The sequence below is a fragment of the Myxocyprinus asiaticus genome, chromosome 28 (genome assembly GCF_019703515.2).
Source record: "Myxocyprinus asiaticus isolate MX2 ecotype Aquarium Trade chromosome 28, UBuf_Myxa_2, whole genome shotgun sequence".
Lineage (NCBI taxonomy): Eukaryota > Metazoa > Chordata > Actinopteri > Cypriniformes > Catostomidae > Myxocyprinus > Myxocyprinus asiaticus.
In genome coordinates, this window is record NC_059371.1 from 7,338,046 (window position 1) to 7,356,537 (window position 18,492).

Sequence of the window (18,492 nt, forward strand, 5' to 3'; positions counted from 1 at the left end):
ACTGTAGTAAAATCATGATTAATTCCCATAAGGGATGGATAAAGTTAACAAAGTAGTAGTGAGGGAATGCAAAACTTGAAGAAACTCAAAACTTTTTCAGAAAATAAAATCCTCAAGTGAAATGGCACTAAAGATATTGTGTTCACAAAAAGATATTTTTGATCTAAATATTTAATGAAATTTTTTTTGTGCCAACACCTGCTGTCTTACATTAGTTTTGGAATGCTGAATCTATCGTTAAAATGTAAAAGATGACAAAAAAGACAAAAATATAATAAATGCCAAGAAAGTATTTATTTTTATCTTTAAACGCAACTCATTCAAAACAATACTGAATTAAATATTTTATTATCAGCTTATTTTTCTCTTTGTCTCAAGGCGTGTTGAGAAAAGTTCAGATAAAGAACAAATGCCTTTTTTAAAACACCAAAACCAGCAGTATACGTCAGATCCTTATGACTGTGAGTGATTAGTAATTTTTCATAAGTATTTTCAGAATTTTCATTAGATAAAAAAGTTAATAAAATTGCTAACAACTTGGTGAAAGCCCTAATGCATGGGTGAAAACAAAATATTTTGCATAATCACACTTAAAAAATTATAATTGCTCTCATTACAGTTCCCATGGCATCACAGAGCCGAAACGAAACACTTCTTTTTGTAACAGCTACCTCATATTCAGCTGTTGATTGAAACATTTCAGAGCTGAAATACAGTATATCTGCATTTTCAGCTCTGAGAACATATACACATTTTCTGCTACACTGCAGAATTATTTTGTCTATATATTACACACATCTCTGTGCCTTTGTGACTGGTGGATGAATTCAAGTACTGACTTAAATGGCTGAATGAATCACTTTAAGAACCATCCAACAGAGAAATGGAGATTGAAACTGAAACACACAAAGTCTTTAGCTTTAAAAAGTAAACTCATCAAAATAACAAAATAATTACAGATACAGCAGATTTCAATAGGAGTAAATTTGCATAGGACATAATCAACAAAAAATAAAAAATATTTTACAAGACTGCAGTATCATAAACCAGACACAAAATCATCACAGAAAATGGCATTTTAAAGTGCACGTTGAAAATGAAAATCCATTGAATAATTAACTCTCCCTTTTTTTTCTCAAATAATCACTGCAAAATTATATCACACCCTTTAGAAATTCTAGATTAATACCATGGCAAGTTTGAGAAGCTCTCCATATAGCAAAGACTATGTGTTGAGAGCTTAAATTCCCATTGTGTTGTAGTGACCACACCAACCAATCAGCAATGATGAAATTATTTAAGCAATACGTCACATTTTAGCTGCGCTGTTCAACATCTCAGTACTACTATCAGAATTCAGCCCACACAGATCTCAGTTTTGAGGCAAACAGACCCCAAGTGCTGCTCTAAAGAATCCAACCGTCTGTTGGAAAACGTCTCTTTCACCGGAGCAGTTTTCCACTCTAAGAGAAGTGAGGTTTTGACCACACTATTCCTGAGGGCTGGTGGATGCTGGAGTTGGCACCACAGTCGATGTAGCGGTAAGCTTCCAGTGTGTTCTGTGCTGTCCGCACCATGTAGGAGGTTTTCACTGAGGTCCTGGGGTACAAGGGAGAGGTGGTTAGGATCATTTCATGACGAGCAACTCTCAGTCACTGCCACACACACTCATTTATGGGTCAATGACATGATTTTATTTATTTTTTGTCTGGATCTATTAAGTTATTCAGAAATACATCAAAAAAATAAAACTTTACACAAAACAATTACGTGAATCAACTTCTACTATGATGAGCATGTTTCTGAGATCAAAGTCATGTTGATTTTATTAATTTTTTCTGGGGCACAAAGTAAAAAATATGTCTAAGTGATGCAACCGTCCGACAGTAAAAAAATAAATAAACAATAAGAAAAAGTCTCATTAAAAGCTGAAATTCTAAAAAAAGAACAGTTGGCATGTTTGAAAAACTTTTGTCAGGTGTCAAAACCAACATACAAGTACTCATTCTGTTATCATGTGACAAGAAAAAAACAATAACACAAAACAAAAAAAAAACAAAAACAGAAAAGATCATTTTAGACCCTCACGACTGTGCAGTTCACAATACGTATGTCTTATAAAAGGCACATTTTGTTCAGGTCAGATGGAGTAACCCTTAGACAACGACTCATAAATGTATTATATTTGTAAATGTGAAAAAAAAAAAAAAAAAAAAAAAAAAAATATATATATATATATATATATATATATATATATATATATATATATATATATATATATATATATATATATATATATATATATATATATATATATTATTATTAAGTTTTTTGCACACTGGTGTATTCAAGGTGCAAGGAAAATATTGTAATACCCTTTACTTGATGGTTATAACTCTTGACAATTTTTAAAGTAAATAAATACCTGTAGAAAAGGCAATAAGTGTTTTTAAGAAATGTGTGAAACCAACATAGACATAAAGATTACATTTCATAAAAACATTGATACATGTGTTTTAAACTAGATTTAAAAAAAGATCTCTCATTTTTATGACCTCGGACAACGTTGTGTGTCAATGACCATTAACAAATTTAAACTGTTATGTTTTACTTCATTTCAATAACTGTTTCTTAGAACAACAGGAAGAAACAATAAAGGAAGTGAAAATATAGTCATGAGAGTGATCAACAGATGAAACTTACTGCATGAAAACCACTATGTTGTGGACCTTGATGCTTGCCATAGAGCAGAAAGCACTGTAAAACAAACCACAAACATCAAAAACTGATAAAACATGTACAGCGGCCACAAAAAAAAGTATTTGGACACTTAAGATACACTTGAATGCCACTGCATTAGACAAAATATCAAACCAAGTTTGGCATTTATTTTAAAGAAAGACAGCACAGGCACACAATTAAAGCAAAACATCAAAAAATAAGTTTTGTTAGGTTTGTTCAAAATTCAGACATCTGTAAATGGCTTAAAGGGATAGTTCACCTAAAAATGAAAATTCTCCCATCATTTACTCACCCTCATGCCATCCCAGATGTGAATTACTTTCCTTCTTCTACAGAACACAAAGATTTTTAGAAGAATATTTAATCTCTGTAGGTCCATACAATGCAAGTGAATGGGTGCAAAAATTTTGAAGCTCCAAAATCCACAAAAGGGAAACATAAAAGTACTCCAGACGGTGGTTAAATACATATCTTCAGAAGTGATATGATTCACCTCCCTGCTCAGTCAATCTCCACTTCACTTTCACTTTCTTTCTTTTTCTGTTATTGGTGATTCACATTCTTCGTGCATATCGCCCCCTACTGGGCACGGAGGAGAATTTATGATAAAAAATGACTTAATTATTTATCTGTTTCTCACCCACACCTATCATGTCGTGTCTGAACACATGGATTTAACCACTGGAGTCATATGGATTACTTTTATGATGCCTTTATGTGGATTTTGGAGCTTCAAAATGTTGCCACCCATTCAATTGCATTGTATGGACCTACACAGCTGAGATATTCTTCTAAAAATCTTCATTTGTGTTCTGCAGAAGAAAGAAAGTCATACACATATGGGATGGCATGAGGGTGAGTAAATGATGAGAACATTTTCATTTAGGGAAAACTATCCCTTTAAGTGACCAAATACATCACAGATTTGTGGAATGGCAATACAAAGCAAGGCCTACTAATTTGTTATCATGATATCATTGTTTACATTACAAGACTCATCGTATTTATTCAACGAGAGCAGAATGATACTCACTAAACATAAGAGAGGCTTCCACCAATTTCCATACTGACAGTGAAGTTGACCTGCATTTGAAAACCTGCATTTGTTAATGTGCAAAAACAGTGCAACCACTATCAAATGGCTTTTTCATTTCTGCCACTTAATGACAACATCTCCATGGCTGAATCATGAACTGCTTATACCTGTCTCTGACTGAGCGGCTGAATGTGGATGACATTGTCTAGCTGTTGAAATCCGATGACCGTCTTCATATAAAGCACCTGACAGCTCACGCTGTCCAGCCACATTGTGAAGAAATTGGAGTTGGTGAAGTTCAGAGAGCTCTGTGAAATCATATAACAGACCATACTCGATGTCAGAGTTTCATATATTGTCTTGCAATATTAAGACCTTCATGTAGTTACAATTCTTAACAACAACTGAGATTCATGTGAAATTAGAAATGTTAATAATCCATGTAATCCGGGGGCCTGGGTAGCTCAGCGAGTATTGAAGCTGACTACCACTCCTGGAGTCACGAGTTCGAATCCAGGGCGTGCTGAGTGGCTCCAGCCAGGTCTTCTAAACAACCAAATTGGCCCGGTTGAATGCCATTGCATATGTTACTAATTAATTATAAATAAACCATCGTTTTTTTCATATCAACGTTTTAATGCTTATAACAGACATGCCAATGTTTTTTTATTTTATTTGGTCAATTATTAGCTAATAAAAATTGGCAGCCCATACATCAGTGCTTCACTAGGTTCTGCCCATATAATGTAGCCTATTCAACAACTCATCATCAGTTAATCATTTTCATTATCAGTAATAACTCCATTCATTGACCTTGTTTACTATAAATACACACCATTCTTCAATGTCCATATTCTTGCTAAAAAGAGGTTTACAAGCATAATGAAATAGGCACTGTCTATATAGAAATAGTGTTCTGTGTAGACTACATGTGCACTCTTTTCCCGCTATTCTCTTCTGCTCGCTCTTACCATTGATTACACCGCATTTTAGTCAAATCATTAGTTCTTATTTATGTCCTAAACAAAAGCAGACAAGAGGCTGAAGGATGAATTGATAGAAAAATATAGATCATTTTTAAAAATGAAACTGTTGCGGTGCTTTCAAACATCTGTTTGATTTATCTATGTTTTCTCCTACAATCTCTCCAGCTCCTCGCTCCAAAAATGTGCGTGACATACTACATACCTTATATTACACCAGCCTGAAATCTTGTAGGTCTCAAAATGAAATTTATTATAGAAACGTGCTACAACCCCTGGCAAAAATTATGGAATCACCACACTTAGAGGATGTTCACCCAGCTTTTTTACTTCATAGCAAATAAACAAATCACTGATATGACAGGTAGAGTCACATGGGGTAACCTCCTCGTGGTCGCGATTAGTGGTTCTCGCTCTCAATGGGGCATGTGGTAAGTTGTGCATAGATCGTGGAGAGTAGCATGAGCCTCCACATGTTGTGGGTCTCCACGGTGTCATGCAAATTGAGCCACGTGATAAGATACGCGGATTGACTGTCACAGAAGCGGAGGCAACTGAGACTTGTCCTCCGCCACCTGGATCGAGGGGAGTAACCGCGCCACCACAAGGACCTACTAAGTAGTGGGAATTGGGCATTCCAAATTGGGAGAAAAATGGGATAAAACAATTAAAACAAAATCCATGTAATCCATCTTTCTTACATTAACAATGTTTCAGATTTTACTTGAAGCATGAAACATTTTAGATTGGAGGTTTATTAAACATTTCATTTTAAATAATTTATTTTAAACTGTTTCATTGTGTGTTTTCGTTTTTATTGGCCATAATAAAAACAATTATCGGCTATCAGCCAAAACATTGGTGCATCCCTAGCAATGATATTGTTGTGTACCAGTAAATGTATTTTTCCCCACATACATCTGTAGGGGTGGAGAAAGTTATTGTGCATGATTCATCAAAATACAATAAGACCAGGGTTATTTATTAAAAAGATATATTGAGCCAATTTTAATTCCATGTTGATTTAAGCATCAAGATTTTTAAAAGAACTGGCAGGCCCTTTTGCTTTCCATTATATAACCCAGGGGTCGGCCAGCATTGGCACGTGGAGGGGTAATCACTGGCACGCCAGCAACAGCGAGAGAGGAGTAGACTGTTATATTACTATTAGATTCCGCACCTATATGCAGGTGCGAAAAACTTCTTATAAATAAAATAGCCTGCTCCTCTCTCGCTGTTGCTTGTGTACTGAGTACCGGGGGGTGTCACAGCCATTGACCAGGAAAATAAAAAAAGGCATTTCATGTCAAAAAGGTTGCCGACCCCTGATATAACCCATTGTAAAACACTCTCACAGAGACATAAAGAGATTCACCGTCATGTTGATGAGCACTTTGCTGTTGTTGCGGTCAAAGTGCACAGTTACAGAGCGAATGCCGTCGTCAACAACCAGCACAGGTCGAGGAAACATGAAGAAGGCCACCAATGAGGACGCCAGTAGACACAGAATCACTGACAGCACCACATACAACTTCCTGCCAAGAGAAGAATCGCACAATCATCAATCCATTTCTGTTTGATCAAGCATTTTGCTTTGTGTGTCTACTGCTTTCTTACAGACAAATAACAAAAAATAATAATCTAGAGACTGTTGTGTGTGAAAATCCCAGGAGATCAGCAGTTACAGAAATACTCAAACCAGCCCATCTGACACCAACAATCATCCATGCGATTATCTAATCAGCCAATCGTGTGGCAGCAGTGCAGTGCATAAAATCATGCAGATACGGGTCAGGAGCTTCAGTTAATTTTCACATCAACCATCAGAATGGGGGAAAAATAAATGTGATCTCAGTGATTTGGACCGTGGCATGATTGTTGGTGCCAGATGGGCTGGTTTGAGTATTTCTGTAACTGCTGATCTCCTGGGATTTTCACACACAACAGTCTCTAGAATTTACTTCCAATGGTGAAAAAAACAAAAAAAACTGTGGACAGAAACACCTTGTTGATGAGAGAGGTCAACAGAGAATGGCCAGACTGATTCGAGCTGACAAAGTCTACGGTAACTCAGATAACCGCTCTGTACAATTGTGGTGAGAAGAATATAATCTCAGAATGCTATTCTGAGATGCGGGTTGGCGCAGTTTTGGCGGCACGAGGGGGACCTACACAATATTAGGCAGGTGGTTTTAATGTTGTGGCTGATCGGTGTGTATATATATATATATATATTATATACAGTTGTGGCCAAAAATATTGGCACCCTTGGTAAATATGAGCAAAGAAGGCTGTGAAAAATATGTTTTTATTGTTTATCCTTTTGATTTTTCATTCAAAATATTCACAAAAATCTAACCTTTAATTGAAGTAAACTAATTGAAAGGGGGGAAAAAAATCTAATAATTAAATAAATAATTTTCTCCAAAACACGTTTGCCACAATTATTGGCACCCCTAGAAATTTTATAAGTAAAATATATCTGAAGTATATTCCATTCATATTTAAAAAAAATTTAGTACACCTGGGTAACTAGGAACATGAAATTGTTCAGCCATGACTTCCTGTTTCACAGGGGTATAAATATGAGGTAACACACAGGCCAAATTCCCTTAGTCATCCATCACAATGGGTAAGACCAAAGAATATAGCTCTGATGTGCAGCAAAATATTGCTGAGCATCACAAAATGGGAAGTGGCTGTAAGAAAATAGCCAAAGCATTGAAAATGTCCATTTCCACCATCAGGGCAATAACAAGTTCCAATCAACTGGAGATGTTATGTATCGGCCTGGAAAAGGACGTGTGTCTATACTGTCTCCACGCATGGTGAGAAGGATGGTTTGAGTGGCCAAAAATTCTCCAAGGATCACTGCTGGAGATTGCAGAAATTAGTTGGGTCTTGGGGCCAGAAAGTCTCCAAAACTACAATCAGGGTGCTTTCACACTAGCATTTTTGGTGTGCACCTGGGGTAGATTGACATCAAAGTTCAGTTCGTTTGGATAATGTGAACATTGTTTTCCACACATGGGCCTGCTTGAAAAGGTGGTCTGGGGTACGGTTCATGTGAACTCCAGTACAGTTCGTTGCTGATATGAACACAATCATACCAAATCCTGGAAGTGAACCACTTGAGATGACATTAATTTACGTCTTTGCAGGCTCCCGATAGCAATTATTATGGTATAATGCATTTCTCCTACCTGCTTGTGTCCAAATACACCACCTTCAGAGAGCAGCTCACATTCTTCATATCTCTTGCAACACATCCGCAGGCTCACGACAGACAAACACTAATATTCATCACATCATTGTACATTCAATGCATCTGCGGGAGACAAACACAAGTGTTGTTCTGTGCATGGCAAGTTTTCGTGGTAAATCCAAAGAGACAAACTTTAATACTTCACTTAACACAGTGACATCTTCTCGTGTTGTTACCTAGATACAGTGGTAAACAGCTGCCGCTTGTACTCATATTGATGACGTAATTGGACTGTGGTTCGGACCCAAAAAATATGTTGTGAACAGAGACCAGCGGGGGCAGGGGAGAGGAAACGAACTCTGGTTCGGTCCAAGCAATCGAACCAAGTGTGAAAGCACCCTCAGATGTCACCTACATCACCACAAGTTTTTTAGGAGGGTTTCAAGAAAAGCTCTCATCCAACAACAAACTCAAGTGTCTTCAGTATGCCAGACACTACTGGAACTTCAAATATGACCGGGTTCAATGGTCGGATAAAACAAAAATAGAGCTTTTTTTGCAGCAAACACCAAAGATGGGTTTGGCGCGTACAGAGATAGCCATATGGAAAAGTGCCCCATGCCCATGGTTAAATAAAGTGGTGGGTTTTTAATGTTGTGGGGTTGTTTTTATGCCAGATGTCCTGGACATCTTGTTCAGATAAATAGCATCATGGACTCTATCAAATACCAACAGAAAAAAAATCTAAACCTGATTGCTTCTGCCAGAAAGCTTACAATGGGCTGTGTTTGGATCTTCCAGCAGGACAATGATCCAAAACAAACATCAAAATCAACACAAATATGGTTCACTGACCACAAAATCAAGGTTCTGCCATGGCCATCCCAGTCCCCTGACCTGAACCCCATTGACAATATGTGGGGTGAACTGAAGAGGAGAGTCCACCAACATGGACCTCTGAATTTGAAGGATCTGTAGAGATTCTGTATGGATGAATGGTCTCAGATCCCTTGCCAGGTGTTCTCCAACCTCATTAGGCATTATAAGAGAAGACTCAGAGCTGTTATCTTGGCAAAGGGAGATTGCAAAAAATATTGAATAAAAGGGTGCCGATAATTGTGCCATACATATATTTGACAAAAAAAAAAAAAAAAAAAAAAAAAAAATATATATATATATATATATTTTTTATTTATTTATTTTTTTTTTATAAAACTTGTGTTGTGTTTGCAATTGTTTGATATCCATTAGAGGATAGACTTTTGTGAATATTTTGAATGAAAGATCAAAAGGATAAACCATAAAGACATATTTTTCACAGCCTTCATTTGCTCATATTTACCAAGGGTGCCAATATTTTTGGCCACAACTGTATATATACTCCAATCAAAGTGTACAAACATCTCAAAGATGATCCAGAGAATTGGGATGCACCTGAGCTAAATTTCAAGTGTCATAGCAAAAAATCTGGTTTTTGCTTTGACATTATGGGGTATGGAGTGTAGACTGCTGTGAAAATAATATTCATTTAAAGCATTTTAGAATAAAGCTGCAACATAACAAAATGTGAAAAAAATGAAGGGGTCTGAATACTTTCTGAATGCACTGTGTGTATATATATATATATATATATATATATATATATATATATATATATATATACACACACTATATTGCCAAAAGTATTCGCTCATCTGCCTTGAGACGCATATGAACTTAAGTGACATCCCATTCTTAATCCATAGGGTTTAATATGACGTCGGCCCACCCTTTGCAGCTATAACAGCTTCAACTCTTCTGGGAAGGCTTTCCACAAGGTTTAGGAGTGTGTTTATGGGAATTTTTGACCATTCTTCCAGAAGCGCATTTGTGAGGTCAGACACCGATGTTGGACGAGAAGGCCTGGCTCGCAGTCTTCGCTCTAATTCATCCCAAAGGTGCTCTATCGGGTTGAGGTCAGGACTCTTTGCAGGCCAGTCAAGTTCTTCCACACCAAACTCGCTCATCCATGTCTTTATGGACCTTGCTTTGTGCACTGGTGCGCAGTCATGTTGGAACAGGAAGGGGCCATCCCCAAACTGTTCCCACAAAGTTGGGAGCGTGGAATTGTCCAAAATCTCTTGGTATGCTGAAGCATTCAGAGTTCCTTTCACTGGAACTAAGGGGCCAAGCCCAGCTCCTGAAAAACAACCCCACACCATAATCCCCCCTCCACCAAACTTCACAGCTGGCACAATGCAGTCAGACAAGTACCGTTCTCCTGGCAACCGCCAAACCCAGACTCGTCCATCAGATTGCCAGATGGAGAAGCGTGATTCGTCACTCCAGAGAACGCTTCTCCACTGCTCTAGAGTCCAGTGGCGGCGTGCTTTACACCACTGCATCCGACACTTTGCATTGCACTTGGTGATGTATGGCTTTGATGCAGCTGCTCGGCCATGGAAACCCATTCCATGAAGCTCTCTACGCACTGTTCTTGAGCTAATCTGAAGGCCACATGAACTTTGGAGGTCTGTAGCGATTGACTCTGCAGAAAGTTGGCAACCTCTGCGCACTATGCGCCTCAGCATCCGCTGACCCCGCTCTGTCATTTTACGTGGCCTACCACTTCGTGGCTGAGTTGCTGTCATTCCCAATCGCTTCCACTTTGTTATAATACCACTGACAGTTGACTGTGGAATATTTAGTAGCGAGGAAATTTCCCGACTGGACTTGTTGCACAGGTGGCATCCTATCACAGTACCACGCTGGAATTCACTGAGCTCCTGAGAGCGGCCCATTCTTTCACAAATGTTTGTAGAAGCAGTCTGCATGCCTAGGTGCTTCATTTTATACACCTGTGGCCATGGAAGTGATTGGAACACCTGAATTCAATTATTTGGATGGGTGAGCGAATACTTTTGGCAATATAGTGTATATATGTGTGTGTGTGTGTGTGTGTGTGTGTGTGTGTGTGTGTGTATGTATGTACAGTTGTGCTCAAAAGTTTGCATACCCTGGCAGAAATTGTGAAATTTTGCCATTGATTTTGAAAATATGACTGATCATGCAAAAAAAAAAAAAAAAAACTGTCTTTTATTTAATGATTGTGATCATATGAAGCCATTTATTATCACATAGTTGTTTGGCTCCTTTTTAAATCATAATGATAACAGAAATCACCCAAATGGCCCTGATCAAAAGTTTACATACCCTTGAATGTTTGGCCTTGTTACAGACACACAAGGTGACACACACAGGTTTAAATGGCAATTAAAGTTTAATTTCCCACACCTGTTGCAATTAGTGTCTGTGTATAAATAGTTAATGAGTTTGTTAGCTCTCACGTGGATACACTGAACAGGCTAGATACTGAGCCATGGGGAGCAGAAAAGAACTGTCAAAAGACCTGCGTAACAAGGTAATGGAACTTTATAAATTTGGAAAAGGATATAAAAAGATATCCAAAGCCTTGAAAATGACAGTCAGTACTGTTCAATCACTTAAGAAGTGGAAAATTCGGAGATCTCTTGATACCAAGCCAAGGTCAGGTAGACCAAGAAAGATTTCAGCCACAACTGTCAGAAGAATTGTTCGGGATACAAAGAAAAACCCACAGGTAACCTCAGGAGAAATACAGGCTGCTCTGGAAAAAGACGGTGTGGTTGTTTCAAGGAGCACAATATGACGATACGTGAACAAAAAAGAGCTGCAATGCCACAAAAAAGCCCGGTTACAATATGCCTGACAACACCTTGACACGCCTCACAGTTTCTGGTACACTGTAATTTCGAGTGACGAGACCAAAATCGAGTTTTATGGTCACAACCATAAGCGCTATGTTTGGAGAGGGGTCAACAAGTATTGTGCTCCTTGAAACTACCACACCATCTTTTTCCAGAGCAGCCTGTATTTCTCCTGAGGTTACCTGTGGGTTTTTCTTTGTATCCTGAACAATTCTTCTGGCAGTTGTGGCTGAAATCTTTCTTGGTCTACCTGACTTTGGTTTGGTATCAAGAGATCCCAGAATTTTCTACTTCTTAGTAAGTGATTGAACAGTACTGACTGGCATTTTCAAGGCTTTGGATATCTTTTTATATCCTTTTCCATCTTTATAAAGTTCCATTACCTTGTTACGCAGGTCTTTTGACAGTTCTTTTCTGCTCCCCATGGCTCAGTATTCTAGCCTACTCAGTGCATCCACGTGAGAGCTAACAAACTCATTGACTATTTATACACAGACACTAATTGCAATTGAAAAAGCCACAGGTGTGGGAAATTAACCTTTAATTGCCATTTAAACCTGTGTGTGTCACCTTGTGTTTCTGTAACAAGGCCAAACATTCAAGGGTATGTAAACTTTTGATCAGGGCCATTTGGGTGATTTCTGTAATCATTATGATTTAAAAAAGAAGCCAAACAACTATATGATAATAAATGGCTTCATATGATCACTATCCTTAAATAAAAGACAGTTTTATTGCATGATCAGTCATATTTTCTAAATCAATGCCAAAATTTCACAATTTCTGCCAGGGTATGTAAACTTTTGAGCACAACTGTGTATATATATATATATATATATATATATATATATATAGTATGTATGTATGTATGTATGTATATAATCTGCAGGCTTTATTTAGCAGATTTTATTACAGGTTATTGAACTGTATAACCCATCTGTGTACACTGTGTGTGAACACTTACGTTCTCCTAGGCTGTAACCTTTGATCACAGTAGGGGATCAGAGCAACCAACTCATTCACTTGTCCTGCAAGAAAAACCTTTATTCAATAAGAAAAGCAGATAAGATGCAGAATCGCACCAAAACGTGGTCATCTCAAGATCTCATGACCGCAATCAATGGCAAAGATTGTCTGGTTACTTTATTACATAATACATGGGCATGGTCGCGCTGTAGAAATCTTTCAGAATTAACATTAAATGTGACAAAATAATGATATATCAATTTAATTGTAGTATTTTAAATGCCTTTATTCTGATTTGATTTTAAAATTTGTCAGTATAAAGGTCTTTGCACACCAAAGGTGACGCGATTATAAGACGGGAACACAAAGATCTTATGGAGACTGTTAACCTCAATCACCATTCACTTTCATACTATTTCCCCCCCATTCAAATAAAAGTGAATGGTGACTGAGACTGAACATTCTGCACTTAGATAGTCATGCAAATGAATAACATGGCTTGAGTGAATGATGACATGATTTTTATTTTTGACATTCATACCTGATGGGATGCGTCCAGAGCCTTGGCAAGTAGGACAGGTGATGCTGTCTCTACCAGTGAACTCCACATATGGGAACTGGGCGATGTCGGCCTGTCTGTCCAGCCCATCAAGAGAGTCATCGCCGCCCGTCAGAACGCCCTTCTGTCTGGTCCTGCTGTGATCCGGGAGAGACAGCAGCGAGCGGCCGATTCGGCACACAGATGCACCCATGAGCTGTCCACACCAACTCCAGCCTGATATAATGATTGTCCATCAACACAAAAAACGCTCAATAATCAATATATATATATTAAAAAAAAAAATAATAATATTTTTCTGACCATGGTAATAATACGTTTTTTAGACTTTAAAGTACCAGTTGGTATCATGTAAATACCATGGTGCGTATCCATGGAATCGTATCATTTGTACCGGTGATTTTCAATTGCCATGGTATTACTATCTGATACCATCACTGCGTACGGTCAGATAACTTTTTTGTAAAGGAGAACATGACTCCGCATATGTCTGCATTTATTCAGCTGACAGCAGCAACTCTCCTCGACAGTACACGCTGTCAGACTACCGGCACGCAGAAGGAATATGTAGTTACACGTTTTTTAATTGTTGCATTTTGATTTGTGGGTAAGCTGGAGTGAACATTCATGTCCAATGCATCGCTTACCTCGAAAGACACACAGATATCCGTCTAATCACTCTCTTTGTTGTTTTCGGTTTAATTCAGCGGTCTACCTGTATCACGTGTCTGTGTTGTTTCTGTCTGTTCTCTCTCACTCACACACTGCTCTGGAGTGATTGATATTTTGACTCTCTACTGCCATCTACAGCTGTGGAGGTAAACTGCAATTAAATGATAACGAACGAAGTCGGTCAAAATATCAACTTGAATGGGATTATTTTGCAATAATGACCGGTTGACTGTGATTTGTCCCACTTATTGCACGACTATTTATCAGATAAATAAATAAATAAATGAACATGAAATATCGTTTTAAGATGAAATAATTTAATTATGTGAAAAGAAAGAGACAGAAGCAGGGTTGGTGGCATCACTACTCCCCTAATGTACTGGTGGGGCAAAAAAATAAAAATAAAATAAAAATAAAAATACACAACAAGGATTAAATATAGATTATCATAATCATATCATCTTTAAATAAGATATGAATGCATAGAAATAACTGCATTGTGTCTTAATAAAATTGAAACTATGTACTACATTATATTTTGTAGGATTCATGGTAAAGTGATGGTAATAACATGGTATTTAGATTTAAACTGTTATTTTAAGTAAAGTCTAGTACTTTTTATTTGTACTGCACTTTTCATAGGGTGGCCAGACATCCCATATTTAAGCACTTTTTCTAGTGTCCCGACTTATTCTGAAAAAATCGTGTTTTGTCCCGTATTTCCCCTCTCCTAAAATTTCTCTATTGCCTATGCAGGTTTCTCAGTCACGTGAGTATTCTAATCAAAGGTAGCCAAGGATACGGCTTGTAAAACCAATAAAATCACACGGTGTTATTTGAAGTACATGACTGGATTAAACTATCCAATCAAAATCCCCTATCAATAGATGTCCAGTTAGTGAACTGATTGAAGAGTCAGTTTGAAAGAGCACACAGATGAAATGGAAGCGTGCATGTTCATTTAATGAGGATCTTCAAAAGAGTTTCAATTTCTAAAAAAGGAGTCACAGATAGAGCCTAGTAAAGTGAGGTGTGAGATTTGTGGAGTTCGCTTTTCCATCACCCATGGAGGCCGCACCGACATCACGCAGCATGTTCATACAAAAAAGCATGTGGATGCTGCTAAAAGTAAGTGTGCCACACCAAGTTTTAGCAATTTTTTTGTGAAGCCAAGTTCTGAATCTGACAAGGTGCATGCAAGTGAAGGACTTTTTGCTTATCACTCTGTTGTGCACAGCCATAGCTTTGCACATTCATGACCTGAGAAAAGTCTTGCAGGCCAGGCTGAGGATTCATTCATACCCTCTTACATCAAAAAGCAGTTGGATGCCCTGGTTGAAGCTGGTGATATACAAGTGAATGTGCAGTGAGAAAACTGTTATTTAGCATTGGTGGATTCCCTCCAAAATTGGAGCCACTCATTGGAGAACACAGAAAAACTTGAGTGGGCCCTACAGAGAGACATCCCAGAGTGGAAAGACATTCAGAGCAGCCTCGAACACTTCTACTCCAGAATCCCCGCTCTCAGTTTGATTGACGAAACCACGCTCTTTGATGAGTGGGCTTGCACGGAAAACATTTTCACTCGTCGCATCACTGAGTGGAACATGAACAAGATGGCCATGTCTGAGAGATGGACAGACGTTTTTCGTGAGCTGGAGAGCAAGACCTTCAACTTCGGAGTCTTAGCCAAGGTCGTGGAGTTTGTTTTATGCCTGCCTCGGACATCTGCATCTGTGGAGCGTGTGTTGTCATTAATGAACGCATCATGGACACCGAATCAATCTCGACTCAGTGTAACCATCATGAAGGCAATGCTTTTCGTACATCTTAATTTTGGACTGAACTGCTCTGCATTTTACGATAAACTCTTGAAAGACAAGCGCACACTGAGAAAAGTTGCTGCCAGCGAAAAGTACAAGGTGACAACAGTTACAGATGCGGATGCACCCTCTGCTTCGCATTGATCTGCGCCTAGATAAGGATACGTCTATTTCATTTTTGCTGGGAGGGGGCTGTCCCGTTTTCCACATGCAGGAATCTGGTCACCCTAACTTTTCACAACACACATCGTTTCAAAGTAGCTTTACAGAAAGTCAAGCTTTAACAGAAAATTAAGCTGTAATATCTATTAAGTCTTAGAATCATCATTGTGCAGTTTGATAAAAATGTGATTGTAAATTGTGTCTAAAAATAAACAAGTAAATGAGTGAATAATAATTGTATTTAGAATAAAATTATATTTTATTTAAATGATATTCTAAGGTATCTGAAGTATTTCAGTACTCTGAGATACTTTCCATTAACTAAGCACAGGGGTGGAGCTAGGGGGTGGTCAGGGGTGGCCGTGGCCACCATGGACCCCATTGGCCAGCCCACTCGCAATTGCCGATTTGGTCATTTATATATTTATATATTTATATATATATATATATATATATATATATATATATATATATATATATATATATATTCCTTTCATGGGATCTTAATGATTTAATTTCTTTAGGAATATCTTGGGTCAAACATGGCCAGTTAATTTATTAAACATAATTCATTTAGAACATATTTACACAGAAGGAAAACTTTGTCCTTTCATACATATTGGAGGTCCACATTGCAATGCCATAAGCACAGGTAAGACCATGAATGGCTCCTTATGACTGTGATTACGGGTAGGGTTGCGCAAAACTACCAATTTTCATAATCGACTAGTCGGTCAGTTGTTTGAATGACAAGTCATCTAGTCTGTGTTGAGGATAATAATGAATAATTAGGCTCTGTTATGTTCAGTTGACTCCGATCAGACACGCTTCAGAGGGATTTATGAATGCTAAGCGCAGCACTTCAACATGGTAACTAACAGATATTCCACAAAAATATAGGTTAAATAACTATAACATCTTATAGCACAAAACATCCCATTAAAACAACCATCACTAAAAATATTAATGTTAGTGGTCGAGCCCAGTAATCGACTAGTCAGTTGTTAGACGACTAGTCTATTAGAAATACAGTAGGAAAGAGCACAGCACATAATGTTATTGGTTTTGTCTTGTTCAGTACTAGCACGAAAACCAGGCTTGATTTGTGCGTGTTTCAGCTGAGATGAGGAAACATATTTATCGTGTGTAAAGCACCGAAAGGCAGATACATTTCACTGAATTTGCAGGAAAACCACTGCAATAACCAATGTACTTAACTTCCACGTCAATTCCACTCAAATAGCTGCAATTCGGGGCTGGACAAAAAATCACACTAGAGTTAACGCTGCGTCAGAGAATGCTGTGAATGCATTGATTTCAATTGGGATGGTGCGTCGGAAGGACAAAGAGGGAAGACAAGGGTTTCGGATAGTGAAGCTCCGTCATCCGACCAAAAGTTGAAAACATTTAAACTTTTGCTACAACACACTCTGGTGTAGGCATCCATTGACCAATGAGAATCTCAGAAAGGCAGGACTAGTTGCGCTGTGAAACTGAACATTCTATATGGCGGACAAAAACTCGGTGCGTTCATTCTCTGTCCTCTTATCTTTTATCTGGTACATTGTCAAAAAGATATAATATAAATAGCCATCTCTATCCGTGACCGCCTCTTCCCTCTGTGGTATGCACCTTCCAAACACACCTTATGCAGTCCCATGTATCAAACGCTCTGTCGGAGCTATCCCTTGTGTGTACGTCCTCTAAATGTGATGCTGCTGCAGGTATCGTGAGAATCCGCTTTTGCAAAAATTTACCGGCCCCCCAGAGATTTTGATTGGTTTTGCCACTGATTTAGACATATTTTTCATTGCCTAAAAGTGGTGGGATGTCACCCAATAGTTTGAAAAATGCTCATGTTGCTCCGGTGGCCCTGGACAGAAGAATGATATGGCAGATGTGAAATTAGCAGCACAGCTATGTAGGCAATCTGTTGCCTGCAACAACGGTCAATGATACAGTTTAGTGGTCATTATACAAATATATCTGATCACAGAGTGATCCCTGAAAGCACACATACAGCACATGGACATCTATTTGATATGTGTGTTTCATCTGGAAGTCATATTTTTCAGAGTTTGCTAATCTGGAATGTGTCTGTAAAACGCTCTCAGATGTCAAAAGGACATTCAGCAGATGTCTTAGAGACGTTTATGCATTAGAATGCATGTATATCTGCTATTTTTAAGATGTTTCTGAGATGTTTGAACACATGAGAATGCAATGCTTTCCAGATGAAACATTCTTTAACAGACATCTTGGAGATTTATGTGTGCTATCTAGGATGTGATCGACCAATCAGAATCAAGTATGTTTCAGACAGCTGTGTAATAATACTTTTTGTTTCTGATTCCAGCAGTGTTCAGCTTTGCTGTGCCAGAGAATATTTGTAATGAACACTTATCCCTTAAAAGTATTTGTAATCCCTTTATAAATGTACCTGTTTGACATGCTACTTTGGTTACATGTTTTTTTGGCTACTGTGTTTTATTGGAAAATGAAATATTATACTACAAGCAACGCTAATGGCAGCTGATCAAGACAGCTTTCATCTTGCAATAACAAACACTTTGTACGTCAAATGGCTCCGCCCACACATATATTTATAATAGGTGTGAA

At 38.0% G+C, this 18,492-nt stretch overlaps 1 protein-coding gene across 2 annotated transcripts; it reads right to left on the minus strand.

Moving 5' to 3' along the window:
• Nucleotides 1–270: 270 nt before the first annotated feature.
• On the minus strand, nt 271–13,992 carry LOC127418944 (transmembrane protein 106C-like). Of its 2 annotated transcripts, none has more exons than XM_051659884.1 (8): nt 13,864–13,992; nt 13,199–13,432; nt 12,656–12,719; nt 6,137–6,296; nt 3,946–4,086; nt 3,776–3,825; nt 2,704–2,757; nt 271–1,599 (listed from the first exon to the last, which is right to left on the minus strand). In XM_051659884.1, exons 2-8 carry the CDS (start codon nt 13,407–13,409, stop codon nt 1,464–1,466), a joined length of 816 nt encoding a protein of 271 aa, XP_051515844.1. In that variant the 5' UTR covers nt 13,410–13,432; nt 13,864–13,992; the 3' UTR covers nt 271–1,463. The 2 variants fall into 2 exon arrangements, with proteins under 2 accessions (XP_051515844.1, XP_051515845.1); XM_051659885.1 differs by having other exon boundaries at nt 1,461–1,599; nt 3,776–3,839.
• Nucleotides 13,993–18,492: the final 4,500 nt, after the last annotated feature.